Source organism: Danaus plexippus (assembly GCF_018135715.1).
Source record: "Danaus plexippus chromosome 3 unlocalized genomic scaffold, MEX_DaPlex mxdp_25, whole genome shotgun sequence".
NCBI lineage: Eukaryota > Metazoa > Arthropoda > Insecta > Lepidoptera > Nymphalidae > Danaus > Danaus plexippus.
The window spans coordinates 2,498,752-2,525,272 of NW_026869844.1; the positions used below are offsets into that span (position 1 = coordinate 2,498,752).

The 26,521-nt window shown below is 32.2% G+C and overlaps 1 protein-coding gene and 1 long non-coding RNA gene across 5 annotated transcripts in view; one reads left to right on the forward strand and one right to left on the reverse strand.

Moving 5' to 3' along the window:
- The window catches only part of LOC116778854 (beta-alanine transporter-like), a 28,309-nt gene extending 1,847 nt beyond the window's left edge, over positions 1-26,462 (forward strand). Inside the window, exons 1-12 of one of the 2 annotated variants that reach the window (XM_032672912.2) lie at positions 13,204-13,308; positions 14,229-14,455; positions 19,007-19,193; positions 22,094-22,223; positions 22,493-22,621; positions 22,738-22,930; positions 23,051-23,156; positions 23,697-23,929; positions 24,492-24,571; positions 24,860-25,035; positions 25,455-25,609; positions 25,747-26,462. In XM_032672912.2, coding sequence (XP_032528803.2) covers positions 13,270-13,308; positions 14,229-14,455; positions 19,007-19,193; positions 22,094-22,223; positions 22,493-22,621; positions 22,738-22,930; positions 23,051-23,156; positions 23,697-23,929; positions 24,492-24,571; positions 24,860-25,035; positions 25,455-25,609; positions 25,747-25,810 — 1,719 coding nt within the window. In that variant the 5' untranslated portion in view covers positions 13,204-13,269 and the 3' untranslated portion in view covers positions 25,811-26,462. Of the gene's footprint in view, positions 1-13,203; positions 13,309-14,228; positions 14,456-19,006; positions 19,194-22,093; positions 22,224-22,492; positions 22,622-22,737; positions 22,931-23,050; positions 23,157-23,696; positions 23,930-24,491; positions 24,572-24,859; positions 25,036-25,454; positions 25,610-25,746 lie in introns of those variants that run through there. The other variant, XM_061526765.1, reaches the window with a different exon arrangement.
- LOC133320058 (uncharacterized) lies at positions 23,556-24,503 on the reverse strand. Of its 3 annotated transcripts, none has more exons than XR_009753512.1 (2): positions 24,356-24,503; positions 23,556-24,013 (listed from the first exon to the last, which is right to left on the reverse strand). It is a non-coding gene; the product is annotated as an uncharacterized LOC133320058 (long non-coding RNA). The 3 variants fall into 3 exon arrangements; XR_009753510.1 differs by having other exon boundaries at positions 24,281-24,503; XR_009753511.1 differs by having other exon boundaries at positions 24,114-24,503.
- Positions 26,463-26,521: the final 59 nt, after the last annotated feature.

Consider the following 26,521-nt stretch of genomic DNA (forward strand, 5'->3'; position numbering starts at 1 on the left):
GTCTAAATTTACAAAAATATTTTTTAATCTACTATGTTATATGTACATTTGTAGTGTCGGGTTACATCAGATGCTATGCTTTTTGTGTTTACGTAACACCAATCAAAAGGTACATGATTTTTATAATTCTAGCATTATAAAGTGATCTCAGCTGAATATGTTTAAAGGTTTATCATAGTTTACTTACATAGATAATGATGCAGATGTGAACGTAATTCCTAGGATTAATATTGAATATCTTCTACCAGACACGTGCTTAGTTATTATTAAAAAAAAAACTTTTTTGTCATGTCAAACAGAAACTTACGAGAGCTAGAAATAAAATATTATTATTGTCTATGGCTGGTTTGATTGTCGTCTTGACAGTTTTTTTTTTCATTTATTTAAAAATAGTTTTTAGTTCGCAATATTAGTTTATATTTTTAACTACACAATGATAATGAGAATTCTCAATAAATATTTAACGATTATCGTGACAAACTCGATAATCTTATTGTCCTTTGCATAAAGCATTCTCACAAGTTTACATCGTCACACTCCGTGTGAGTGTTAACGATTTTTAATACATAAACCTCGTCACATAAAAGTATTAACGTAGGTCATTGAATGCGAGACGGGAAACGTTTCGTATGTTGTATGATAATGAAAACGTTTGGTAAGCACGCTGAAGTTGACTGTTCAGATTAAGAAGAACTGAGAACAGTCTTCTACAATACATCGCAGACGATAGAAAATATCACATATAACTACTGGAAACGTGAATGCTTCTATATTTTTGTAAATAAAACCGTTTCTCACATCAACCAACCTTTTTTCTGATTTGAAAGTCCAATTATATTAAATGGAATAACTTATATGAACAATTTATATTAACGAGTAAATAGTTCCATACTTACCGCAGTATTTCTAGGTTTTAGAACTCAATTAGCATTTTAAAATAAACATAAATCGATCGATATTAATTTAAATTCGCATTCTCCATTAAACATCGCCAACAGAGTACAATTAACACAGTTATGTCACAGATAATTTATAACTTTATACTTTTATCCTCCTTTAAGATGTCGGCTGTGTTTACGATATTACTTTTAATATAGTTATAAATTTTGTATTTCTTTATACTTACCGTCTTACCGTTTGTCATTCATAAATCTTATCACATTATAGTACTAAGTAGTAAACGGGAATAGCTTCGTATGTTACGTCGTATGTGGCAGGCATATTAGACGCTATTTTATTACAAGTTTTAGCTTAAGTAAGGTTAATTCATATAAAAATTATATTAAGGTCAGTTTGTAAAAAAGGAGGTTTTAATTCTAATGATACTATTACGTTGCATTTCTTTGTTTTGTGTGTTGGGTGAAACGTAGCAAGATGTAGATAAGCAACAGGTCCTAAGGGTTTTCATAACTATTACTTTGAGGCTACTTAGGTAATAAGTACTTATCCCGTGACTTTACATCCTCAATATAAACAAATAAAAATTTTAAATTTTTCATTATAAACCACCGGATCTTTGGAATCTCGAAACAAATACCATTATAACAAAACATGTATATCTTTATTGAATGCTAATGCCTACCTATAATTGTTATGTTCACAATAAACATAAACATTTAAAATTGTATTTAAAACATCCGATTAAATAATATTTATCAACGTAGACATATTCTGGTTACAGATGTTGTAAGTTAAAACATTCATTATTCAGCGTTTAAGCGCAAAATAATGAATAATGTAGCGAGTTCGGCTTCACAGCGATCACTATTTACAGAATAAACAGAATTTGCTTAGTGCTGTTGTTATTCGTGTACAAAAAATGTTTATTGTAAGGTCATAGGTCATGTTTGAATAATATTGATTTTTGCATAAAGGTAGTTCCGGTATACCGAGGACGAAGGCTACCCTCGTAGTCGAGATTGAGCAATGCGATAAAATAATAACATTAATTTTAATAAAAAGGTTCATTAAAACCTCCTTGGTCCGACTTTCATTAAGCGTAGAGAAAAAATAAAAACTGCTATTATACCTTCTATCTGTTCAATTAAATAAAAAAAAATACATTCGTAATTTAGAATAGAATTGTAGAGATTTTTGAATAACATAATGAGAAATATCTTAAAATCATTTCACGATTCTGGAATCTATACTGTCGACATCGATGTACTATATTTAAAAATGGCCATTTTTGACGTATATATGATTTTGACTCTTCGAATTGAATGTTTCATCTCGCACTAAAAAAATCTAGTATTAAAAAACTACGAAAAAATATGTTGAAAAATAGCATATAAATATATCATACAATTTTATACATGTGTCTATTCTTTGAGATCCAGTCATATATATCGGATTTATTACAAATTCATTATTTTAAAGATAGGACGCCAGCCTAGCTGACGTCACTAATGTCACTTGTTTCAGTACGTTCCAGATATTTTAAAGTGAAACTTCAATTCTTCTAAATGTCCTTGTATTTCTCGAAGGTTCTTCATAATCACATTCTTTATGATCCGCACTCGCTGAACTCTGCAGTCTGCTGTCGTGCGTCCAGACGTCATATTTATACCAGAATTCATACATAGTTCTATTCTCTTTGATTTCGTTTTACTTTTAACAATAGTAACGACGACCAATAAGTTGTTATAATAATTGATGACAGCCTTGAGTTATTTTCATGTTGCATCCGTCATTGAAGCTGCTTGCGCCGATATATACATTATATATGTATATATGTCGCGCCGAGTGGCTTGCCGCTCGTCGTATCAAAAATATTCCTTATCGTGTATTCATTCATTATAATTGTTTTCAATTTACTCACTTCACCGATATAAATAATTCAAGTAATACATCAGGTGATTAGTTTTGTTCAAGTACCCACAATTTTAATACAGAATTTACCACATAAAAGTCCACATTGGTCCAAATTTCCACACTGGTCGCTCTTAGGAGCCACAGTGGTAGAATCCCTGCTATACACTTCTTGACCTTCATTGTAAGCATTTTTTTGCAAAACACAAGTATCATTTTGAGTTAAGACTATCTTTGCTTCAAAATGGAAACCCGTCCGTCATCAGTAGGTACTGAACGCCCAGACTCCAAGGCCTTTTAAGGAACCAGGGTCTTGCTTTCGGTTCCCTCGCTCTCTCTCTCTCACACACACACACACACACACATATATTTAGTATTTTACTGGATCTCATTGTTTTAAGAGGAAACTATGTTAATCTTTGCCATTGTCATTGCAAATAAAATAATAAACCACTTACTAAAACAATTCATATAATATGAATGGTTTAACCTTTTATTTTAAAATATTAAAAAAAAAATCAATGTTAGAAGTAAACTTTGACCTTTACTATATACACGGAATTTATGTTATTACATAAATTACGCGAGTCATGCAAGTTCAGAAGTCATTACGTTTTCAAATTACAAAAAAGTATTTATGCAAATATGTTATAATTATACATTTTAAGAGACATGTTGATAATGTTGTTTTTATATTATTTTACATGTATAAGTTCTACTAACCTGCGTTCTTGAAATTATTTATTATTAGTACAGAACTCGGAATGCTTTACAGAAAAGTCGTAACTGTGATCAGACAAAGCCTAAACCTCGCAGTATTCTCAGGTCATAAAAATATTATGATCGTTTTTCTTTTTGTTATTCCAATATAACAGCTTATTTTAAAGCAATAAATAATAAAATCTTAAGAAATATTCTGTTTACTATACTAATAATTTACTAACTAATGAGTCTTTGTGATTGTGATGAAGAATAGAAATATGTTGTATTTCGTTCAACAAATCAAACGTATAAATAATTTATTAATCAAATTAAATATAATATAACTTTCGCTCTTCCGGTGACACTGTAAAAGCCGCAGGGCTAACAGCAAAACACATATCAAAAAAAAAAACTTTTTACAAGCCAGTACAAAGTTGCTCAAAAAACAATGTTTCATCTATAGTTTTTTCTATTATTAATAACTCTTTAAAATACAATGGAACATTATATTAAACATATATACTTACTTCAGAAACTTCATATCAAATAAAATACACATTTCAATGTATTTAACATTTTTCACGTGATCTAAGTCATAATGGACAATGCAGTCAGATTCGAATACTATTGAAAAACCCCGGCTTTACGTTTACTCTTATTTTTATATATTTTTTTTATAAAATTTAAATTTGGAATGAAAACTAAACAAATAAATGTGTCAGACGTGACAAATGTTCGATAAGAGGAAAGTTACTCACCCAAACCAGCTGTTAACAAGATTATGTTTTTATGAGGTGTACTTATTATAAAATACACTTGCTTATTTAACATACAGAATGAAGCTGTTCCAGTAATATCGTCAGAAATTACACTACGACACTTTATATTATGATTGTGTCAACTAAATTCTTATTACCATAGATTTTTTTTTTGTTAAAATTCGTTCCGTATTACCATGGATTTATATAATTTACTATTTTCAATCAAAGTTATCTGTCAAATATGTCAATGTCAATATATCAATGGTAAGTTCAATGGTTTCGTTGCTCCAAAACCATCAAAGTATTTTAGTGTTTTTTCGATACTACTTATACAAATACTCCTAAAGTATCGATACCAGTAAGTATCGATACTTTTTTATTTATTTTGAGGACGCTATAAATGAACGTTGAAGGATAATAATTACAACAAAATTGAGAAGAAAGAAATATTTATTCATTGAAAATGTTTTGCGTTGCGTGCATTCTTTAAACCAAAAACTTTCCAGCATTTTGATTCTCCAAAAAGAGTAAGTGTTCAAGGTTACGCACGCCACGCCACCACGCGGAAAGTACCGGTAACTCGGTAACCGAGGTTATGTATGATGCGTTCGGATTTTTTTTAATGGTGATGCTGATTCGATTTGATATCAAGTAACTTTGTTTCGATACCGAGTATGTATCGCAAAATTGATTCGATGCTATAATTACTTGGTATCGAATCAAAAGTATCGAGTACCTACTCGTATTTACTAGTATCGGAATATACCTAGGAAAACAAGACAATCGGTTAGATTTTAGAGTAAAGAATAAATAGGCTTATAGCTATTATATTTGATCTGTGGTAAATAATGTGTATCTGTAAGCCTTTTAATTATATATCATGTATTAGTTAGATGTCTACAGATTACAAGTAACGTTGGTGAGGATTTGTCAAAATCGTTTTCAGTAATGTCAAAAAGTGTTCTAAATATAGTTCTGGATATTTCAAAAGACTCGAATAAAGTGCTAGTAATACATCATTTGTAAAATCTATGGACGTAAAAATCATTTTACATAGTATAATCACAGGATTACATATAAGCTCAGAAATATGCTCTTATAGAAAAAAGAAGTTAGTGGAAAATTTATAGAGGCTATATATGTTTGCGTGTCAATTTGTGCAAATGTCATACTGCGATATTATTCCAAGAGAAGACCTCGATGTATTAAATTCATACATCAGAATAGCAAAAAGGTCTCTTGATGTTAAGGAAAAACCTCCGGATACAAAAACTAAAAGTGTGCGTGTGCGCAAGACACACACGGTAGAAGTGAAACCTCTGAAAAGTCCCTGATTAAAAAACTTAAAGAAAATATTAAGACAATGAACAGTCGCTTCAGGTAAACTGTATATTTATAAGTACATAAAAAAAGAATTGGAATTACGGAAAACAATAAAAATGTTATCATTTTAATACTCTTCAATAAGTTTTATTTATCAGGGCTAGGCTATGACAGATTGAGACGGATATAGTCAATCAATAAATTTAATATAAATAATTACTCCGTCAGTATTCACGATTCTTTTCAGCTTTAGTTTTTGGCATAGTTATAAAATTAATTTATCAAGGGGATGAAAATATCGACACAAATAAAAATTCGTCCACAATCAACACATTTATACTAAAAACTTTCTAATACGCAGTCGCAAACACATGCACTAAACACATACTAACATAACACGTAGAACGCTCGGACCTGGCGCAAGAAATAGATACAGCATATACTAACCATCCCACTACACAGGAACACACATATGGACAATGTTTAGTAGACTATAGTGGGGATGCTGCGAAGAGTCGCGCAAGGAGGAGACCGAGAAGGACTAATGTATTCTATCTCCTTCTCTCGCCGGCTTAATCCTATACATTTGTGTTAATGTCTCCATAGACTTATTTTATCGTAACATCGAGTTGGAAATCACAACGATTCTAAAGAAGTTTCACTTCAAAAGATGAAAAAGATTGATCTTTTAAAGCATCTCCGAGTAATGTTCTTTAGGTTTCGAATGACGTGGTCTCTGGGGGACATCCGGTTGATGATAATCCGAATTCCGAGAAGATATTGGGTGGAGAATAAAAAACAGGGCAGGTTGTTGAGAAATAGAAAAATACCTGATTATTGGTAATATAGAACGGTCAAAGTATAGGTGAATAAGATAGTAGAAATCCACTTGTGTTGCTTCAAGGCGACTTAATTAGTTAATGTTTTAACAATAACTGACGTTAAAGAGGCTCAATTAATTATAGATAATTATTAATTAACATCACTACAACAAAAAAGCAATGCTTTTTGCTTGAAATTGATCGCTTTTTTATCGCTAAACACAAATCAATCAAGCTAATAACATAACATTAATAGTAGTAAAACTATTATAAAAATATAAGTGCCTTAGTGAGGTCAGCAGGGACTAGCAATGGCTGACAATATACGTAAATAAAAGAAACGTAAAGTATATGGAAAGCTTAACACGAATAGTGAACGAATTAAAAGAAACTAGACAACAGTATACAGTAGAAAAAACAAAACTAAAAATCCTTTACTAAATATTTATCACGGCTATCATCATCGTCATCATCATCAGAGTAGGTACCCACTTCTGAGAAGATGGCCTCTTCTCACATGGAGAAGGTCAGAGCATTAATCACCACGCGAGGTCAAGGAGGTTTCAAGTTTTCAAACTTTGAACTTGAAATTACATATAAGCCCAGGTTTCCTTGCGATGTTTCCTTTCAAGCACAGTTATATCAATATCTAATTTAAACGCAAAAAAAGTTGGTTATCTCCGAAGCACGAAATTTTAAAAAAGGTACTATCGTATTTTAAAATTTTCAGATACAGATAATTCCAAAAAAATTCCAATAAATTAACGGAAAATGTCTATAACCTACATTAAAAAGATAAGAAAGGCAGATCCGAAACATGAAGCATCAAGTATAAAAATTACATTTTATTAGCATACAAGAGATAAAAATAATTATCTAATACAAAATAATAAAGAAAATTATTAAAATATCTCACAATAAGGATGATAAAGAGTTTTGAAACAAGGTCGTTTGTTTTTGTGCATATGTAAGTCTTTTAATAAATATAAAGTCTATTTCAAACGAGACTGAGATGGAAAATAGTTCATATATCCAAGTAAATAATAGTAATATAATCTGTGGATTTATATTAAAACTATACTTCAAACATAGATTAAATAATTGTGTAATAGACTAAGGACTCCTTTCGCAAAATTATGTAATTATTATAAGATGTCTGTAAAGTAATCGCTAACTATGTAACAAATGACAAACTGAGTTTTCGCTGTGGCATCAACAGTGTCTACTTTATTGCGAATGCAGTATTTATTTACAAAAATCATTAACGACATACAATTTTTAATGAAAACTGTAAATCTCCATATTATAAGCTTGGCGTAGCATAAAAAATGGAGGATTTAATAGAAAAAAATAATATATCAAATACATTCAAGTATGTATTAAGAGCAGGATATTGTGTGCCAACAAATTTATAGTTATCTGTGTAATTACTTGTACGACGTTAATATTAGTCACCACTCTTTAGCTAGTATCAAAGTTAAGTCGTATAATATTGAATACAGAGGTCGTAAAACATTCTGACGATAATTCAACGTTATCCTTATGTTATTTATAATGTTAAAAAGCTATTTAGTTGAATTTACAGAAGGTTCAAAATTCATATTTACTCTTTATGAACGTAGGCATTGCTGATTATTAAAGTCCTTTTTGTTTTTAGTCTACTTCTAGTACCTAATTATTTTTTATCCTTAATCTTATATAGCATGGACCAAAGAAAGGCAAGGCGCTTTTAAATCACGACCATTTTTTATAATGAGATATAAATTCCAGTGAATTAATGGCGGAGTATCACAGAATAAAATAAGTTCAAAAAGGAAAAAAACAGACGGGTTTGTGAAGGCTCTTCAACTGTCGCGTAAAAATTAACTGGACGTGGAATGTTGCTCTGAGAAGACTTTCCCAAGTAACTTGTCCTTAGTATGCCAGTTTCAACACAACTGTGGCAGCTAATGACTTTATTCGATAAAAGTTACAATATAAGAAACATTCGCAAATAACTATAGCTTTACAAAGCACCATCAATAGCAAAACGTAGCGGTAACTAACAAAGAAGTTATTCAAATTCAGTTCGTTTATATCTTGAGGTCATTGTATAAACGTGTTAGCGAGACAACTGTCGAATATAAAACGCGTATCCGTCTATACTCTAAAAGAAATTTGAATACAATAGAATGAACTGAAATCTTTATAAAATTTCTATTGTTTATATGTAGTGTCTTAAACAGAGTAAAAAGTCATCGAATCTGATTAAGGCGTAATCTAAACAACGTCATCCCACAGAGATTGCGAGTAGACGGTAAAGATTTCAATATAATTTTCTTTAAGTCTGTCTCCTCTTAAAATTTGAATTTCGTAACACGATTGGAAAATACATACATAGAAAATATTTGTCGTCCGTCTGCTTTTGCTTCTGTGAAAACACTATAACAATATAATCACACTGAATTCCCATTTATCAGAAAAAAAACAAACATAAGTCTGTGCAATCTAAGAATCTTGTGTCATCTTGCGTCGATTTTGCATTTTTGACGTTCCTAAGGGAATCAAAATTAACATAATTAAGCAAATTAATCCGAGTGACATTGTGAAGAAGCATTCTTATATTATAAGTAAATAATAATCCTATAACTTCCATTGAACATGAAAATATTACACGAAATATTTACTGTTTTGATGTTTAAATGAAACTAATATATTTTCGGATGTACTACGCGGTTTTTATTATTTTAAAACTACATAATCCCGACGTTTCGTAACGTAACTCAAAAGTAACGAAAACGTCGGGATTATGTAGTTTTAAAATAATAAAATCCGCGTAGTATATCCGAAAACATATTAGTTTCATTTAAATGAATAAAACTCGCGAAAGTTTTAGATCTCATTATGTTTTGATGTTACTAACTATTTGCAATTACCTAGTAAGAGCAGTCTCTCAGTGTTAGAGAGTAGTTTTTCAATATGAATATTAAAATTTGTTTCAGTAATATTATTTAATTTTTTAATTGTTCATTGTCTGAATTAAATACCTTAATCAAACGGTCGCCGCTAAACCTGCTTTCTGATATGAAACACTTAGACTTCAATATATAAGTTTTTTTAAACGATATCAGGGTTGTTTTAACAAATGTCACTTTAATTAATCGTTATCTTCATTATTATTCAAAGCAAGACCATGTTTCTATTCCTAAGGCCGAACTAACATAAAGTAAATACCGATTACCAAGGTTTTTAATATAATCGTGTGATATGTTCCTCGTAGTCTTAAATAAGTAATCACGTAGTACTTTGTACCTCATCGTATGTTCACACACTTACAATTCAATTGGTACTTTTTATATCATGTTGCCAGCAGTATCAGGAGTAGGTATCCCTTGTTCTTTTCGGACTTTTCACTCCTCTCCTGGATAACGCCATACCTTAATCCCTTCGGAAAAACTCTAAAGGAATTCGCTGGAAGCGTTAATTTGGGGAAATTCCACTTGAATAGTGCGCAATACTAGCAAATCTTCATTCACATCGAAATCTGATATGAATGTAGTTACACATATTGCCCGTATTTAATCAGGTCTAAATGTGTATTGTGTTTATGAAAAAAAAGACGTTCATGTCGAACTCAATCAACTAATTTCTAGATTAAAGTCAGCATCCTCCTCAGAAAATATCCGACCGCTTACAATCAAACAGGAGAGATAAGACGGCTTATAATATAGGACTATGGATGAGAAAATATACTGGACCTATAGCTACGAATTCTTGCAACAAAAAATTGCCTTAATATTATTTTCTTTTAAGACAATCAGTGTATACGGTTATTGTTTAGTTTTTTTATAACATTAAGGAGTGGGGAAAATGAAGGTCATGATGGAAGTTTAAAAAATATTTAAGGTAAGGGATACAATTGAGGCGAGTTTTTTTTTGCAACTACACCACAGCTGATATTAAGCGTATTTAAGAAAATAACTTAAAGTCATGGCAATGAAGTAGTACAAAAAAAACTGTTTTCAAATCAAAAACAAGTCAAATGTATGATGACTTGCAATCAAAGATTCCTTAGCAAAAAGCTGGTTTCACTGAAATAATTTGAACAAACTTAACTTTGAGGTAAATCTCGTGACTTCCTTCATCTATTTAGGACGTGCTTATTTTACCAAATGTTCAAATATTTATAACACAAAACTGTAATTATTTTATAATTAAAAGTATTATGAGATCACGTCTAAATAATTTTTCATGATTCTAGATGAAGGAGATTAAACAATATAAAAGTTATTTTATAGAAATAGTCGTAAAGACTGTCTCATGATAATCACACTGATGGAAAAAGTTTTGTAGATCTTGTAATAATGATATTCTGTAGATATCTTAATAAATAAAGACACGAATACACAAATAATTTAAAAATAAATCCATTATTAATTCATTGCTTAAAAGCGAAAGATCCATTGTCTTATACTCATCATTTTGTATCATTTATTATGTTGTCGTTACATTAGTTTGGACTGCACTTAAATTTAAAATGTACGACAGCTGTTCAATGAAACGAGGAATACGGAAACGTTGGGATTACGACATAATAACGTTTGAGACAAAAACAAAACATGTGTCGTGTCGCGGTTATGTTTGTAATGAGGATGAATACGATCTTCATTATCAGGGCTAAATTAAGTTGATTGCATTTTATTGTATTTCTTTTATAACTATTTTGAATGACGCCATAAAACACATTACGGCTTTACTATTTGACGAATCTGTCCTTTGTTTCACGTTTGATATGTTTCATATATTGGTAACATTAAGTTGACATGATTATGTACACATAACACGTCACGTACATAATCTTTTTTACGATTCACGTGTGCCTTAAATATATTTCTAATTTATTTATTATCAAAACAATATTATTCCGATGTCAGCATTGTTTTTTTTACAAGTCGTATATATAGAGATTGTTTTTGAGTACGACTTGTCATAAGAGTTCTATTATAAAGATACTTGAGAAGTGTTTATTCTTAAGAAACATCTAGAAATAGTTGTCAAAAACCTTAGTGGTTTAAGATCTCTATCTTGTGTCAAAGACAGGAAAGGACGAGAATTGTAAAGGAAAAACGCTATCCGTGACCTGGTAAAGTTACCGTTTGTGAAGTCAGTATCTTTCTTAGCATGCAAGCATTCAAAGTCAGCGATTAATTGATGAAGATAATATCGCTATCTTAATTAGATTCATAACAAGAAGTTTTTAATCTGTATATATTTAAAAAGTAATTGGAAGTGTTTCGTTTAAACCGTTCAAAAACTTGAGAAAGATAACAAACCTCAATATAAAGTTGAAATTTTTAAACTGTCAACCTGCAAGAGTTTTTAAATTGGCATGATATTTTTTGTATGGCTAAATTGTCTTTTAATTCTCATAAAAAAAGAAATATAATTTTATCTGTGGTTAATGCAGAGTTTAATACATTGTACTTGATATTTATTCCGTGCTTGTTTCTAAATTTAATAAATTGCTGGTGAATCAATTTCGATGCGTTCGTGTGCACATTCTCATAGGAACTGACATAAACTTTAATTTGAATACAATTCTGTTGTCTGCTGATGACGGTTTGATTTATAAACATTAACCGATATTTGATAATATTAAAGGTAAATAAGTCTTTGATGGCATATACATAATGTGCAAAGTTTCTAAGTTCATATGCCACTAAATTGTGTACTATGAATTTAACTCGGGAAAAGATGTTGGGACGTAATATTCTTTTATATCCTATTTGGGCGATCGATAAAGTGATTTTTCAATCACCAATCATCACATTCTATTCTTTTACGACACTGGAAAATGAAAAAAACTTGTCGCTATCTAAGAATTATTAATTTCGTCCATATCCTGAAAGATTGGTTACAAAAAATTTACTTACCTGTAGTAGAAAACAGTCTTCCTCTTCCTAACACCAAATTTAATATTTTTGTTGGTTGAAAAGCAAAATCCATTGTTGAATCAAATTAAATTATATTTTGAAAAAGAAACAAATCAAAAATTAAATATAATTACCAATTAAGAGCCTATTTTCCTTTTCACTATCAAAGAAATGTTTTCCATGCTCAGTGGAAAGTATTCTTAAAGACAACGTAATGTTACATTATTTAACTGAACCGGTAACATTAACATGTTTATAAATTCAAGTTCTATAATAAGAACGGTTAACAAACGCCAGTCACTTTAATTGCACCCTAAAATAGATACAAACTAAAGAAATAATTAATTAGGAGTCACGCTTGTAAAACATTTGTTCCGCTGTGTAAATACTTACTATGACTAATTTTAGATAAAATTTATTGGTTCTGAATATTCGGGAACGTTTATAATGCAACTAAAGATCTAATAAATTTTCCAGTAATACTAAATACGCTAAGATTTCTTTTGTTACAAATATGTTAGTATGTATGTGCCCTACATATAGAAACCTATTTTAGCGCATAGTAATTAGTTGTATCAACTTGTTTGATATCTGATTTAGTTGCCATGGTTTTCGTAGTGTTAAAATGATATCGTACTGATCTGTTCGAACATTAGGATTTTTTATTATATTTTGTATATATTAAACCTTCTTGGAACGTAAAAGTATCCTGTATGTTGGACGGTAGCAGTGTGCAGAAGTGATAGTACTAAAAAAAAAATATTTTTTTTACGTAACACAAAGATCGATTACGAAAAACATCGATCGGCTGGTGATACGGCAAGATATTGGACATTTTTTTATCTATACCACGTTAGATTTATAGGCGACAGTAACCAGTTAGTTGGTATTGTTACTGCGAGGGTGTTTAACAACTGTTCCGTTCTGTGTTTGTGTAAAATGATATTAAACGATTTAAATGAAGACCAACACACGAAGGTATAGATTTATGTTATGACATTGGACGTATCGTTTTCTTTTGCTTTTTATTCCCAAATTCAACTGTGGCGAAAATATCGGTTTTCTTTTGTTTTTCTGGTCGTAGCAAAATCCTTAACAAATATTTACTTTACACTATTAAATACTTAAATTGCGTTCATTAATTGTAGAAATTTTTGGAATATCCAGGGGTTTTCTTTTTGGAACGTGCATGAGCTGGTTTCAGTAATAATTGATAAATTCCTCCAAAATAATATTTTATCACGCAGCGTGTTGTCTCTCATGTTACATGTCAGAAACTCCCTTTGATTTAAACATAAGTAGGTAAATAAATATCTTTATAGTGAAGAATAAAGACGCCCAAACATTTGTTTTAGATGTCCCTAGATCAGTCTCTCCCTGGGCACAATAGGGATTTTAAATGTCATTTTATAATGAACTTCTCAAAAAGAGATTTTATTAGCTTCCCAGAAATAGTGACATTTGAGAAAAAATGTTTTATTGTCGGTCTGTTTTTCCACATTGTGATAAAGGATTGTGTAATTTTGTTATAACTGTTGCATGATTAAAAATTTCGGGAAAGAATAAATGCATAACGGAATAAAATAGTTTTTATGTAAGGGAGTCCTAGATAATTTTCGATTTAATTTCATAGTTAAGTTGTATACAGACAATTGTTCATGATAAATGAAAAAGTAGTAATAAATTGGAACGATTACAATCAATTAAATGAATTACATCGTCTAAGAGTTTATTACACGTGTGTTATTAAATTTATTTTCATAACTGATATATTCTTATAAATGTCGTCTATTTTTTCCGTGCTTATCCTCAAGATAAATATATTTTTTCAATGACCTACTCATTTTTAGGTTTAAATTAAATGAGTTACGAGTAAAACAGCTGTCCTTTTTTCTCAGGATAAGAAAGAAGATGAGAAAATTAAAGGCAATGACAGCGATGCGCTGGAATCTGTGCTGGTACACATAGGTCAGTTCGGCCGCTACCAGAAGCTGTTGTTCCTGGGGATGTTACCAGTGGGAGTGTTTTTCGCATTCATATATTTCGTCCAAATGTTCATAGCCGCTACCCCACAACGGCACTGGTGTAAAGTTCCAGAACTAACTCATTTAGATCCCGAGTTGAGGTGAGTCTTTTTAAACTGTTCTGTTTAGTTTGACTCCTTTGTTTTGGTTATATTAGTAATTGAAATGTTACCAACTTCCTGTCGAACAATAGGCTATAATTATTATTAGGCTCTTTTAGTTTTGATCACGGTACCGTATAATATATTGTTGCTATCGTTGTAAATCTATATTATTGTTGAGACAATAGAATATTAAACAATGTAGCGTGTAACTTTTGTGTCGACAGTCACATTACAAATATTAGTTATATATTTACGCAGGTTCTGCTAGGCCCTATAGTTTAACATTCTTGTATTGTCTGAACAATGCCCTAGATTTAAGAGGCAAGGTATAACATTGATAACCGCTGTCTAAGACTCACCGAATTGTTGTGTAGTTTTTGGTACACCTACATCATTACGATCTCCATTCGAAGAAATAAGTTTATTTAAAAGAAAACTTACTAAACGTTATTTTTATAACGTATTGTTAATTGTAAATAAACTAGAAGATGATCTATGATTACGGATTGTTAAGGTCATCAAGGTTTTCATTTATTTTATGTAAGAATTTGGACTTTTTAATTTATTTAGACCTTCGGTCTTGACTTTTAAGGACGCATTCAGACTAACCTCCCTCCCCCGTGAATCTATTAAAACCTAAAAAAGTTAGACAGTTAAAAAATAACCAGGTAACTTCTCGTTCTAATACTTAGCTGGTTGTATCAGTGGCTTCTGTTAGATTTATTGATTACTTCAATATTTTAAATGCAAGCTGTTCATTAAATTAGCCACAAATTCTGGAAACCAAGCGTTACAAAATTGTTTACAATAAACAAAAATTGCGACTTTTCGTCTCGATAATAATAGACTCGACTGTTTTTATGCTACAGTGCAAGTTGTTGGCCGGAAACGTTGTTTTTTGATTCTTCGGATCTGGCACCATCTTATATTTATATGATAAGTGGTTTTCGACATTTAAAAAAATCTATCGGAAATATAGAACGAGGTTCGTCTCCACTTCTAGCAGGGCTGTTTTAGCGTTACCGTTGTTAAGCATTAAGAAATGGTCTGAGGTTTCCTCGCCCGATCCTTCTTTCTGGGAACGAATGCTCTGTTACAGTAATTCTTATAACGAAAATTAAAAATATAGCTAAAAACTGAGAAAGAAAAGAACAGAAAATTGCATCAAGATTTAATTGACGAATTTGAATTAAACTTAATTCTCAACGTTATTTTTTTTTGGTGAAATAAAATTCTATTTAGAATTGTCGCTTAGAATTATATCTGATTTTGACTTATCAGATTAATAGTTTCATAGGTGATATGGGATGAGAGGGTCTGGCATGATTTAACAGATATATAAAATATCGTAGATATTAGAAGCACAATAAATATTAATCGAGAATGATATAATAAGGGCTCGATCACTATTAAGATCGCACGTCTATCTCTTTATTTTAGACCTCTTCTAGTTGCTTCATATACATTATCTTCTTTAAATCAAACAATAGGAATAGCCACTGTAAATATTATTAATATGTACATTCTTTTACAAAATTATTCATAATTATAAATTATATATATAAAAGAGGCTGTAACACGTCTCTGTAAATCGTGGTCATCACGTATCCGGTATCGGTGATCCGTATACATGATGACATCTTGGGAGGATAGTTGCAGTGGTTTCCCCTTGCCTTCTGCGCCAGCACTTTTTTATTTAGACCCCAAGGCTTCACCGGTGTATATCACCAGTACAATAATTTAATATAAGATTATAAAATTGTTGTTAGTGAATTTATAGAGTAACAAAACGCTTAATTAAATTTCCAAGTGCATCAATAAGAGTACGTCACTTCATTATATGCTTATCAATAATCAGAGGATCTTTATCGGTCATCCTTGACCGCTCATTGATCGCTATTAATAGTTTTTACTCTTCGTTTCTGAACTATTTCTTATTGTTTTCCAATCATATTAAAAAAATATAAACGTCTTATTTATATCAAACACAATAACAACGGCCATATTTAGGCCTAATTTTCATTCGACAAATCCAAATTAATATTAATTTGTGTTTTTTATTTGTCAAAATTTTATTAACCGGCTTTTAATTATTTTGATTATCAAAATTAAAACTAATTGTTTTCGGATTTATTTCTCCAATTTTATTATTTTAAAAACTACATAATCCCGACGTTTCGGTCACTTTACAGTTTACAGCAACCGTGGACGCGGGCGGACGTAATGAAAGCGTCAGTAAGTCTTGTCATCTGTTTCAGTTAGTCTTGTCATCTACCGCCTGTTATTTAACTTATTTTGTTTATCCATTGTGATTTCAACGCACGTTTAGAATGAATCTGAGATATATTCTCTAAACCTCGTACCGATGCTCGTCTTTGTTTGTCCAATTTACGATAAGCCACACTCATGTTTTATACACCCAGAACCAATGCGTAGATTATCTGGGTGGGTTTCCTATAAACGGTATGTCCCCGATCACTGTCAGATATACCAAGAAAAACTAAAGATTTATTTGCCTCAAATTCTATAGTGAACTGAATTTTAATATTAATATAATTACCGTGATAAGAGAAGTATAACGTTCGATGTTTAGATGCTATAATTGTATACTTATGACCAGTTCAAAATTAAATCGTCATAAGTACTATACTACATACGGAGCGTTAAGTTTTTCATTTCCTTATATTAACGAAGATACTGAATTAAAAACATTCATATGTAGTGTGACCGTACAAACTATTAGTAAGCATATTGATCTGTTATCACATTACCTTGGGATGAGGTATAAGTGAGTGGCTGAGAAGGTAGCCGTTAAGAAAAATAAAAAAAAATAAGACTAACGTTTCGATGTCGCTGTGAACTAAAAATATCTGAAGTTCTGTTTGAACTGGTTTTGTTAATTACATCTAAGCCTTCGTCATTAATAAAACGTTATTGTTACTGTTTAATATTATATATATACTAACATGCTGTTTGTACATAAATACAATTTACTATAAAGATGCCGGCTAATGCATAGTTTAACGAATACTGTTCGGGATAGTTGATAGCATACCCCATAAGATTACTGCTAAACCTGTTCATTTTATCTGAGTATGAACTAGTCGGCCGTGGTTCTAACTCATAAGAACCGTTTCTTGAGCTTTTTAAAATTGAAAAATCGTATAAAATATCAATCAATATCCATAACATATAACAAAGTCCTTCGCCGCGTCTGTCTGTCTGTTTGTTCGTGATAAACGGAAAAACTACTGCACCAATTATCAAACAGTTATCACCGCTCGATAACGTGATTCTCGAGGACGGTTTTAGTGTATAATTTTTTTTATATACTCGTGGTTTATGAAACACTACTTTTTATTAATTTTAGTGTTGCCCAAATTCAGGAACAACACGAGATTTAGTCAATTCTGGTATTGGTTTATGCTTTATAATTATTAATATCTAAAAACAATCTAACACAGTGGGTACATATATTTGGGCTTGCAGTAATATGTACATAGGAATAACCAAATCAATATATGTACAAATATTTAATTTGATTTCTAGAATTAAAATGTAGTTGCGGAGTGTGCATCGGTGCCATCAAAATTCTTAAAGTGGTCTATGCGAAATAAGAGTTTGGGAATCTCTGGTTTGGTTATATTTTCAAGGTCAGAGTACCAAAAGGTCATTGTGCCGCCTGGATCCTGTGCTGCCGCACTTGCTCTTTTTTACAGTTTGTTACTTTATAGTTTTCAGTTCGTGAGAAAATCTTAATTGGCCACAGGTGACGTGACGTGAAGCTGCCTCTTCTTAACCGTCGGTCAGTCAGTCGATTTTTTATAAATGTGTTCTCTTTCGATTTATTTATCGTGATCTTAAGTTTTTATAAATGGGTATTTTTTTTATTTCAATGTCACGGTTTACTCGACTTACTTACTCTAAAGTACTATTAGAGTAAGTGATGTTAAGTAAATACTAGGAATAAGCGTTTTTTTCATTCATTGGCGTATTATCAAATCCACATTTTATATATTTTTTTATGGTCTGGGTAAATTCTCCTTTCAACGAAAATGTAAATAGCCTTCTGTATATCTACTTTGACACTAATAGTCACTTATGTAAATACAATTTCCTATTTCCTTCCTTGAAACTATAGAATTTGTGTACAGACAATACCACTTTCTTTGGTAACGTTTGTTTTTTGTGGGACAATTTTGTGTATTATAACTAAACCTATAGCCTCATTGAAATGAAGTATGCGAAAGCTCGATTTGACATTACCTTTTTGATTGTATATACTTTTAACAGCATATTTGACAAAAACATTGAGTTCTACAAAATTAAATGTATTTTTATATAGTTTTAATTCATCTTTTTGCTAGCAATTTTTTACATTTGTTTCCGACATTGTATGAGTATAGTAAATATCCGGAGCCCATCATCTTGGATGTTTAGCCATATTGGATCTAGAATGACGTCACATAACCTATAGCGGAGAAAGTAAACTGTAATACATACATACATTCTTTAATCACTATGAGCTAGTAACATTTATGATTTCAGGCGAAATTTGACTGCTCCTCCACCAAGTATTGACGGCGAGGAATGGAACCGCTGCTTCATGTACGACGCCAACTGGACCGAGGTTTTGCTCAGCAACAGAACCGATCCCGACACACCCATCACAGCCTGCAAGAACGGCTGGGAGTTCGAACTGAAAGACATCCCATACCATACTGTAGTTAGTGAGGTGAGAGCAAATATTAAGACATTTATCTGTTATATAGTCTAGTGCCACACAAAAGAGTTGGTATTGAACGCCCAGCTATAGCGATCTTCGCCTTGACTTTATCAATATTTATTTGTTTTATTTATCTTGAAGTGATCTTTCAGTGTTCAATGACTACAGGACTACAGATAACTAGGTTTTAAGATAAACTATTATCATCTTTTTCGAGACAGAACATTTGATGTTTGTAAAAAAAGTAAGACAAGATTAGGAAAGACGAAGCAAAGTTATTGCTATATTTTCTCGACAAATTTATATACGTTATTTATTTTAAAGGTTTTATGGGTCAAAATAAAATAATATCAAAATAAATACGTTATCTATACTTACAATAAATCTATAGAGAGGTCAATTCTATACATGAAATATATTTTCAACTCTCTGGGGGTGATTAGTGATCGATACTGATTCCAAAAATGCAATCAGTACATTTTTTGTCTGTCTGTAAGTTCTTTATACAAACAAAAACTACTCGACGAATTTTAACGAAACTTGGTACAGTTATTTATCATACTCCTAGTCAGGTTATAGTATACTTATCATCACGCTACTATTAATAGGAGCAAAGCAGTGAAGGGAAATTTTGGGAAAACGGGAAACTCCTTTTTTTAAGCCTACGTCGCGTGTGAAGCTTTTATGGTTAAAGCTATTTAGAAATCATGTGTATCGGAAATATTCTACATAAAATCATATAAAAAATATCCCACAACAGCATACGTCCATCTTTTATGGTTGACTCACAATAACACGTGTAACTCCCGGTAGCTTAGCAGTTCGTAGCTTTTTGATTATATTTGTTTATTCTTCCATTATAATACTCTCACTCATCCCTAATAAAAAAAATAACATTATTACCTATTCCTAATAAGCCATCGCGGGTGAGTAATATAAGGATTATTTTTGCGTAACGGTAGCCACGCTCGACGCGGCTCGCGGCGGCAGGCGGGTATAAAAAGGCGTGAGGCGAGCGTAAGCCTCATTCAATTTTTGGCTGTTGATTCGTTCAAAGCGTTCGATTTAATTGACAGACAATAACTGATATTATAAACCGTGCTTATCAGCGCGACTTTTAGTCTTTAAATATTTTATTTTTATTTCTTTTTTCGTTATTTTATAAAATAGTTTAATAAATAGAATGGTCGATGAATAAGAAGCGACTAATTACCCGATAGAATTTTTAATTCTTTAAATATGCTCCGACTTGCTTCTCATGAAACTCATTTAAAAATTGGCATTCTGATTATTTTGCTCCAAAATTTAAGACCACCACAACTTTACAATGGAACTCGGCTACAAGTAACCCAGCTGCAACAAAATGTAATCGAGGCTCAAATTTTTAAAACCGTCTTTATTCCCAGAATTCCCATAATACCAAATAATTTTCCATTCCAATTTAAAAGAACGCAATTCCTAGTATCGTTGTGCTATGCAATGACGATTAATAAGGCTCAAAGGCAGATTTTTGTTTGCTGGAGTAGATCTCGGTGTCAGTTGTTTCTCGCATGGTTAGCTATACGTCGCTCTTTCCCGGGTTAGTAGTTCTAGAAATCTTTATGTTCAAGTGCCGGACGGGTTAACTTTCAACATAGTTCACCCGAAAGCTTTGCACTGTAGTATTTTCGTTCCATAGATACTTAAGCCTCATGTGAAAGTGATCTAAACAATATTAGCAATACATTTAATTAACAACAAATAAGGATGTACACGCTGACGCAGTTGCGGGCACGACTATTAATAATAATATTCTGCGGTTCCTTATTTTTTTCCACAGCATTGCGGATTGACATATTATATTGCACTACTAAAATACGAAAGTTAATCTGTCTGTTACATCAAAACCACTGAACCGCGAGGAAGGACATATGCTACTTCTTTACGAAAACCGACGGAAACGCTGACGAAGTCACTGGCAAAAGCTAGCTATAATAAACTAATATATAACATGTGTTCAAGGACAGATCAATCAACAGATGTATCAGTAGAATTCTGTTAGTATTATCAACGACCGACTGATACCTTTTTCTTGCAACATGCCTCAAGTTATCCGAAAGATTATTACTGAGAGAGAAACTTCAACTACCTTTATCCCCGTTTATTGTCAAACGGTAAACTAACAGAGATGTACCGTTTGCTACATAAATACAATATATAACATATATTAACGGTCTTATATAAAATTAACTCATCTATATTTTTTTATGATATATAATTAAAAATAAAAGAAATTCATTCTTGAATACATTGGTGGAGAAGTTTTGTTTTTGTTACTGATGAAAGACGTTAGTATAAATTTTTCTTTACCTATATGCGTTAATTTAAGTCGAGTCCACATCGTCACAGTTTCATTTTCGTTCATAAATCCTCGTACATAACAGTAACAAATAACTTTACGATCGAAAATTGGAAACGCCCCATACCTGTGACAATATAAACTTGTGGTTAAGTTAATGAGAAAGAGGATAACGAGATACATATAAGCCATAAGGGTTTTCGTTTTTGCCAACTGACTTAGAATGAAAGAGAAATCTTAAACTTTCTTTGTTAAAACAGTTTAAAAGGTCCATGGTTTCTATAAATAAATTGTACGGAGCTTATGGTACGTATTATATCAAACACAAATAATAACAACATAATTTACAAAAACAATGAATATTGAAGGCATTTCACTTCACAGATCTGTGATCTGACACGTGTTATCAAAAGTAAATCAAGCGTAAAAGAAAAATTTAACTGATCACAAGTTTAAAATAGAAATCTTTTGAAAGAAATAAAAGTTTACATCAGTAAAGCTATGGAAATACAACTTACTTTGTATGCGGTCATATGTAGATTTGTCACTCAGGAGACTGTATTTGTTGCAGCGCGGCTGGGTGTGTGATAATTCCGGCTACACTCCCTTCACTCAGACTGTTTTCTTCATTGGCTCCTTCTTTGGAGGTTTATTTTTTGGATGGGTATCTGACTACTTTGGAAGGGTACCGGCTTTGTTTGGTAAGACTTTCGTTATTGTGCTTTAGCACCTCATTGGTGCTCTTTTTATTTTAACAAAATAATTTGTTATTTGACGAAAAATATTTTTAAACAAAACCGTTTTTCCATACTTATATAGTTTTGAAGAAAAAAATTATCTGAGACGTTAATTGCTGATAAACGCAACTGCTAAACTAAGTGGTTAAGATAAATATGTATAAAAAAAATGCTTTTAAAAATGTGAATAATTAAATTTATATTTAAGCTGTTAATAATTTAAACACATCCAGGTGCCAACGTAATGGCGTTGGTCGGCGGCATAGCTACAATATACACGACGGAGATATGGGATTTCGCTTTCTGTCGGTTCATCGTCGGCACTTCCTACGACACCTCTTTTATGGCCATGTATATTTTAGGTGATCCTAAGAAAATGTTTATTAATGTCGGACAGAAGGCTTAAACTTTGTAAATGGCTAGTTTTGTTTCAGCTTCGGTTACAAACGTCCAAACTTATTGCAATTGAGTTTCACAGTGTTAGAGTACACGGGTCCCAAGTACAGGACGTGGGCAGCGAACATGTCGATAGCTCTGTTCTTCGGTGGGGGCTGCCTCATCCTTCCCTGGGTGGCGTGGTGGGTCTCGGATTGGAGGACACTCCTCTGGGTCACTTCACTGCCCATGCTGCTAGTGGTAGTTGTGCCTTTCACTGTACCGGAGAGCGCTAGGTGATGTGAAAAAAAAAATACTTACGTTACCTAGTCTAATATCTAGTATTCTATGTATATTTTCTATAATAATCGTAAAAAATGTGTTGTCTTTTATAAAAATTGAATTTCGAACTGCAGATGGCTTTCATCTCGGGGGCGGGTTAACGATGCTGTAAAAGTTCTGAGAAGATTCGAAAGAGTCAATGGAAGGAAAATACCTGATGACGTCATGGACGAGTTTATTGTAAGTTGACATAACAAATTTATATTATGCACAATAAACTGTTCTAATAAAACTAAATAATAAATTAGCTCAAAACAAATACCTCAGGAACTAACTGCGAAGCTCGATTAATGCAATTAAATAAACGTCACGTCTATGATTGAGTTGATTTATATATTATAAAGAAGTATTTATTTCCTTAAGTCTCTCGTGTTTTAATTTCCTTTTAATTATCGTTTGTAAATAGTTAGTATCCATACTAATAGTTATTATCGTCGCTTTAAGTTGACACAGTTTCAATACAAACATTGCATGAATCATTTCTGTTGGTTTTGTATTCAACAAAACACTGGAAACAAAACAATAGCGGTTATTCAACTTGTACACAGTGAATGTGTCGCAATAATAAAATATTCCATACAAAATACAGTTACTTTATTCTCATACACAACCTTGTCCATCTAAAAATTACCATTAGTAAAACATGATGGCCTATCTTGGTATAAGTAACTATTCTCGGGTGCTTTTATGTGAGGAAGCCATTATATTTTTGCTCTGTAGGTCTCAGCCAGTCAGACTCGCCGCACAAAAGAGTCTATAATGGATGTCTTCAAGAGTTCAGCTCTCCGAGGTCTCCTCGCTCGGATGGTTATAGTGTACATGACATGCGCGCTGGTCTTCGACGGGCTGGTCCGTATGTCGGAAGGCCTCGGGTTGGACTTTTTCGTGACCTTCACTTTGACCTCCGCCACCGAGATACCGTCAGTCATGCTGCTGGCCTTAGTACTGGACAGGTATCTTTGGACTCACTCTTATATTCGTGTTTCTACCTACGGTTGACAGTCTGTGATGGTGAGTGACTATGACGCATCTGCTACCTGTAGTTGGATGACCTCGTATAGAAAAGAAACAATAAGATAAAAAGAAGATAGGGCACAATTCTTGTATATCAAAATGATTCGTGTCTGTAATAACTACTTAATGTCTATCTTCTTTGATAGCGTAGTCCTATCTCAAGTGCCTGTGTCAAGTAGCTGTAGTCCAATTATGGAAACTGTGTCGTATCACATACATTAATATTTAATATGATTCAATTAGTTTTCTTTTTATGGATTTATTAGAAATAAATTCATAGACAAACAAACCGAAATTTTATTAACTTCGACATTTTCTGCCTTCAAGGTGATGATATCGCGACAAATAGTTCCAAATTTCCTAACCTACTATAAACAGATGGCCCTGTTCTTGACACAGCTGAGCAGTTATTTTGTAACTTCGTATATTTATCGTTGGATTTCTTCCAGGAGTGTGAATTTTGTGAAGGTATCCAGATTACAGTAATTTTGTTATTAATAGGTTCGGTCGTCGGGTTCTGACCGCCGTCCCGCTGTTGATATCAGGGACGCTGATACTCATTGCCACTTTGGTGCCTAGAGGTAGGTGTTCTCATTTACAACATATAACGTTGATAAAAAAAATATAATTATAATAATCTCGATAAACAAAGAATAATGACAATCAAAATGTAATGCTCTTTAAATAGATACTTAAATATTGCAATATAGATTGATTAAAATTTTTGTTTATTGTATGGGCATACGAGGCGTTCTGGTATCCTTACAGAAAAGACATTCCAAAGGAAGACTGTGGAATGTAATTTTAATAATGGCGGTTAGCAGTTCATACATACATATATATAGTAATTTGTTAAACTACCCTTCGAGGTGTACCGCAAGTGTCGCTGGCGATCATGGCCAGGTTCATGATCAACATGGCGTACAACGCGGCCATCCAGTGGTCCGCTGAGCTGATGCCGACTCCCGTGCGAGGATCGGCCTCCTCTTTCATACACGTCATGGGATACGTCTCCACGCTCGTGTCCCCCTTCGTCGTGTACTCGGTGAGCTGTTAACAACATCTCTATTGACGAATTAACATTAACATAGCTCTTGTTCGGTTTGTTGTTCAAGCGATGTACATTCATTATTATTATTATTTTTTATAATTTGTATATAGTTTTGTTGTCACTCGCTGTGTATCATGAGTGCATGGGTCTGTCGATCTGTAAGCAGCAATCGCATCACAGAACAGAAATATAAAATGTATTATTAGTTTCATACAGTTTTTTTGGTTTTCTCAGAAAAGTTTTCCTTTTTTTGTATTTTCAAATGACATTCTATGTTCGATAAGGAACTGTTATTGGAACGACAGCGAGTGAGTATTGGTCTGAACTCTAGAAGTTTTGTCGATTGGCTATTTGAATAAAATTTAACCCATAAATAAGTATTTAAAAAGTAAAAGGCATATCATTACCAATAGGAGCGAGCGTGGAAGTTATTGCCTCTCCTCATTCTGGGGGCGTTGTGTTTGGTGGCGAGCGGAGTTTCTCTCATGGTGCCGGAGACCAACGGCCGGCCGATGCCACAGACTATAGAAGAGGGCGAACAGGTCGTGAGGAGCTACACGCTATGCGGGTAAATATAAAAGGATATATGGAATCTGAAATGATTATTGCACATTCGAAAAATACGTTTAAATTTCTTAATACTTCAATATTACAAAAATATGTCTATTTCTACACTCGTCGGTTCATTTTAATAAAATTTTACAGGAAAGTCGAAGACGCAGAAGTAACTGCTGAACAAAACGAGAAGGAGAAGGCCCTCATCACTTAGAGACAACACATTAATAGTTTAGCATTAAATATAAGTTCTGCCTGTAATGTAAAAACGTGAAGCGATTCGAATTTCTAGATGATGTTAGCTTGGTAAAAATAAAAGTATCACATATCAGATGACAGTTATCATCTACAAAGATGTGTTTTGTGCGAAATGCGTTTTATATATAATTATAATTTCCGTACAAACGGTCGCATAATTCGAATTATATCTTAATAAAGATAATTGAGACGGGTACAAAGTATATGATAATCGCCTGATTGAGACCAATGAACCGAGTGCTTCAGACGTAGTATTCTACGACGCTGAAATATATAAAAATTCTTATAATTTATATTTCTTTATATTAAAATAGATCTTTGTTTTTAATGTTTAGACTGTTAGTGAAACGCCTCTTTGGTAAGATCGGCCAGGAAGGAGTCCTTGGCAGAACAATGGACCTCTCGATGTATGCTTGTCTCGTACGAAATAACTTTTAATGTAATTGTACATGATGGATATTCTGTGATAAAAAGTCAATTTTGTTAAAAGTTACACTTTAATAGTTATAATTTAGTTTACTACTAGATACTAGATACCGTAAGATATATATATTTTTATTTTAGATTTTAATGCATTTTGTGTTATAAATAATATTTTAACATCAAAACTTTTCTTTATTTTATTCCTAACCCCCCCAAAAAAAAAAGTGGTTATTACAGAAATTAT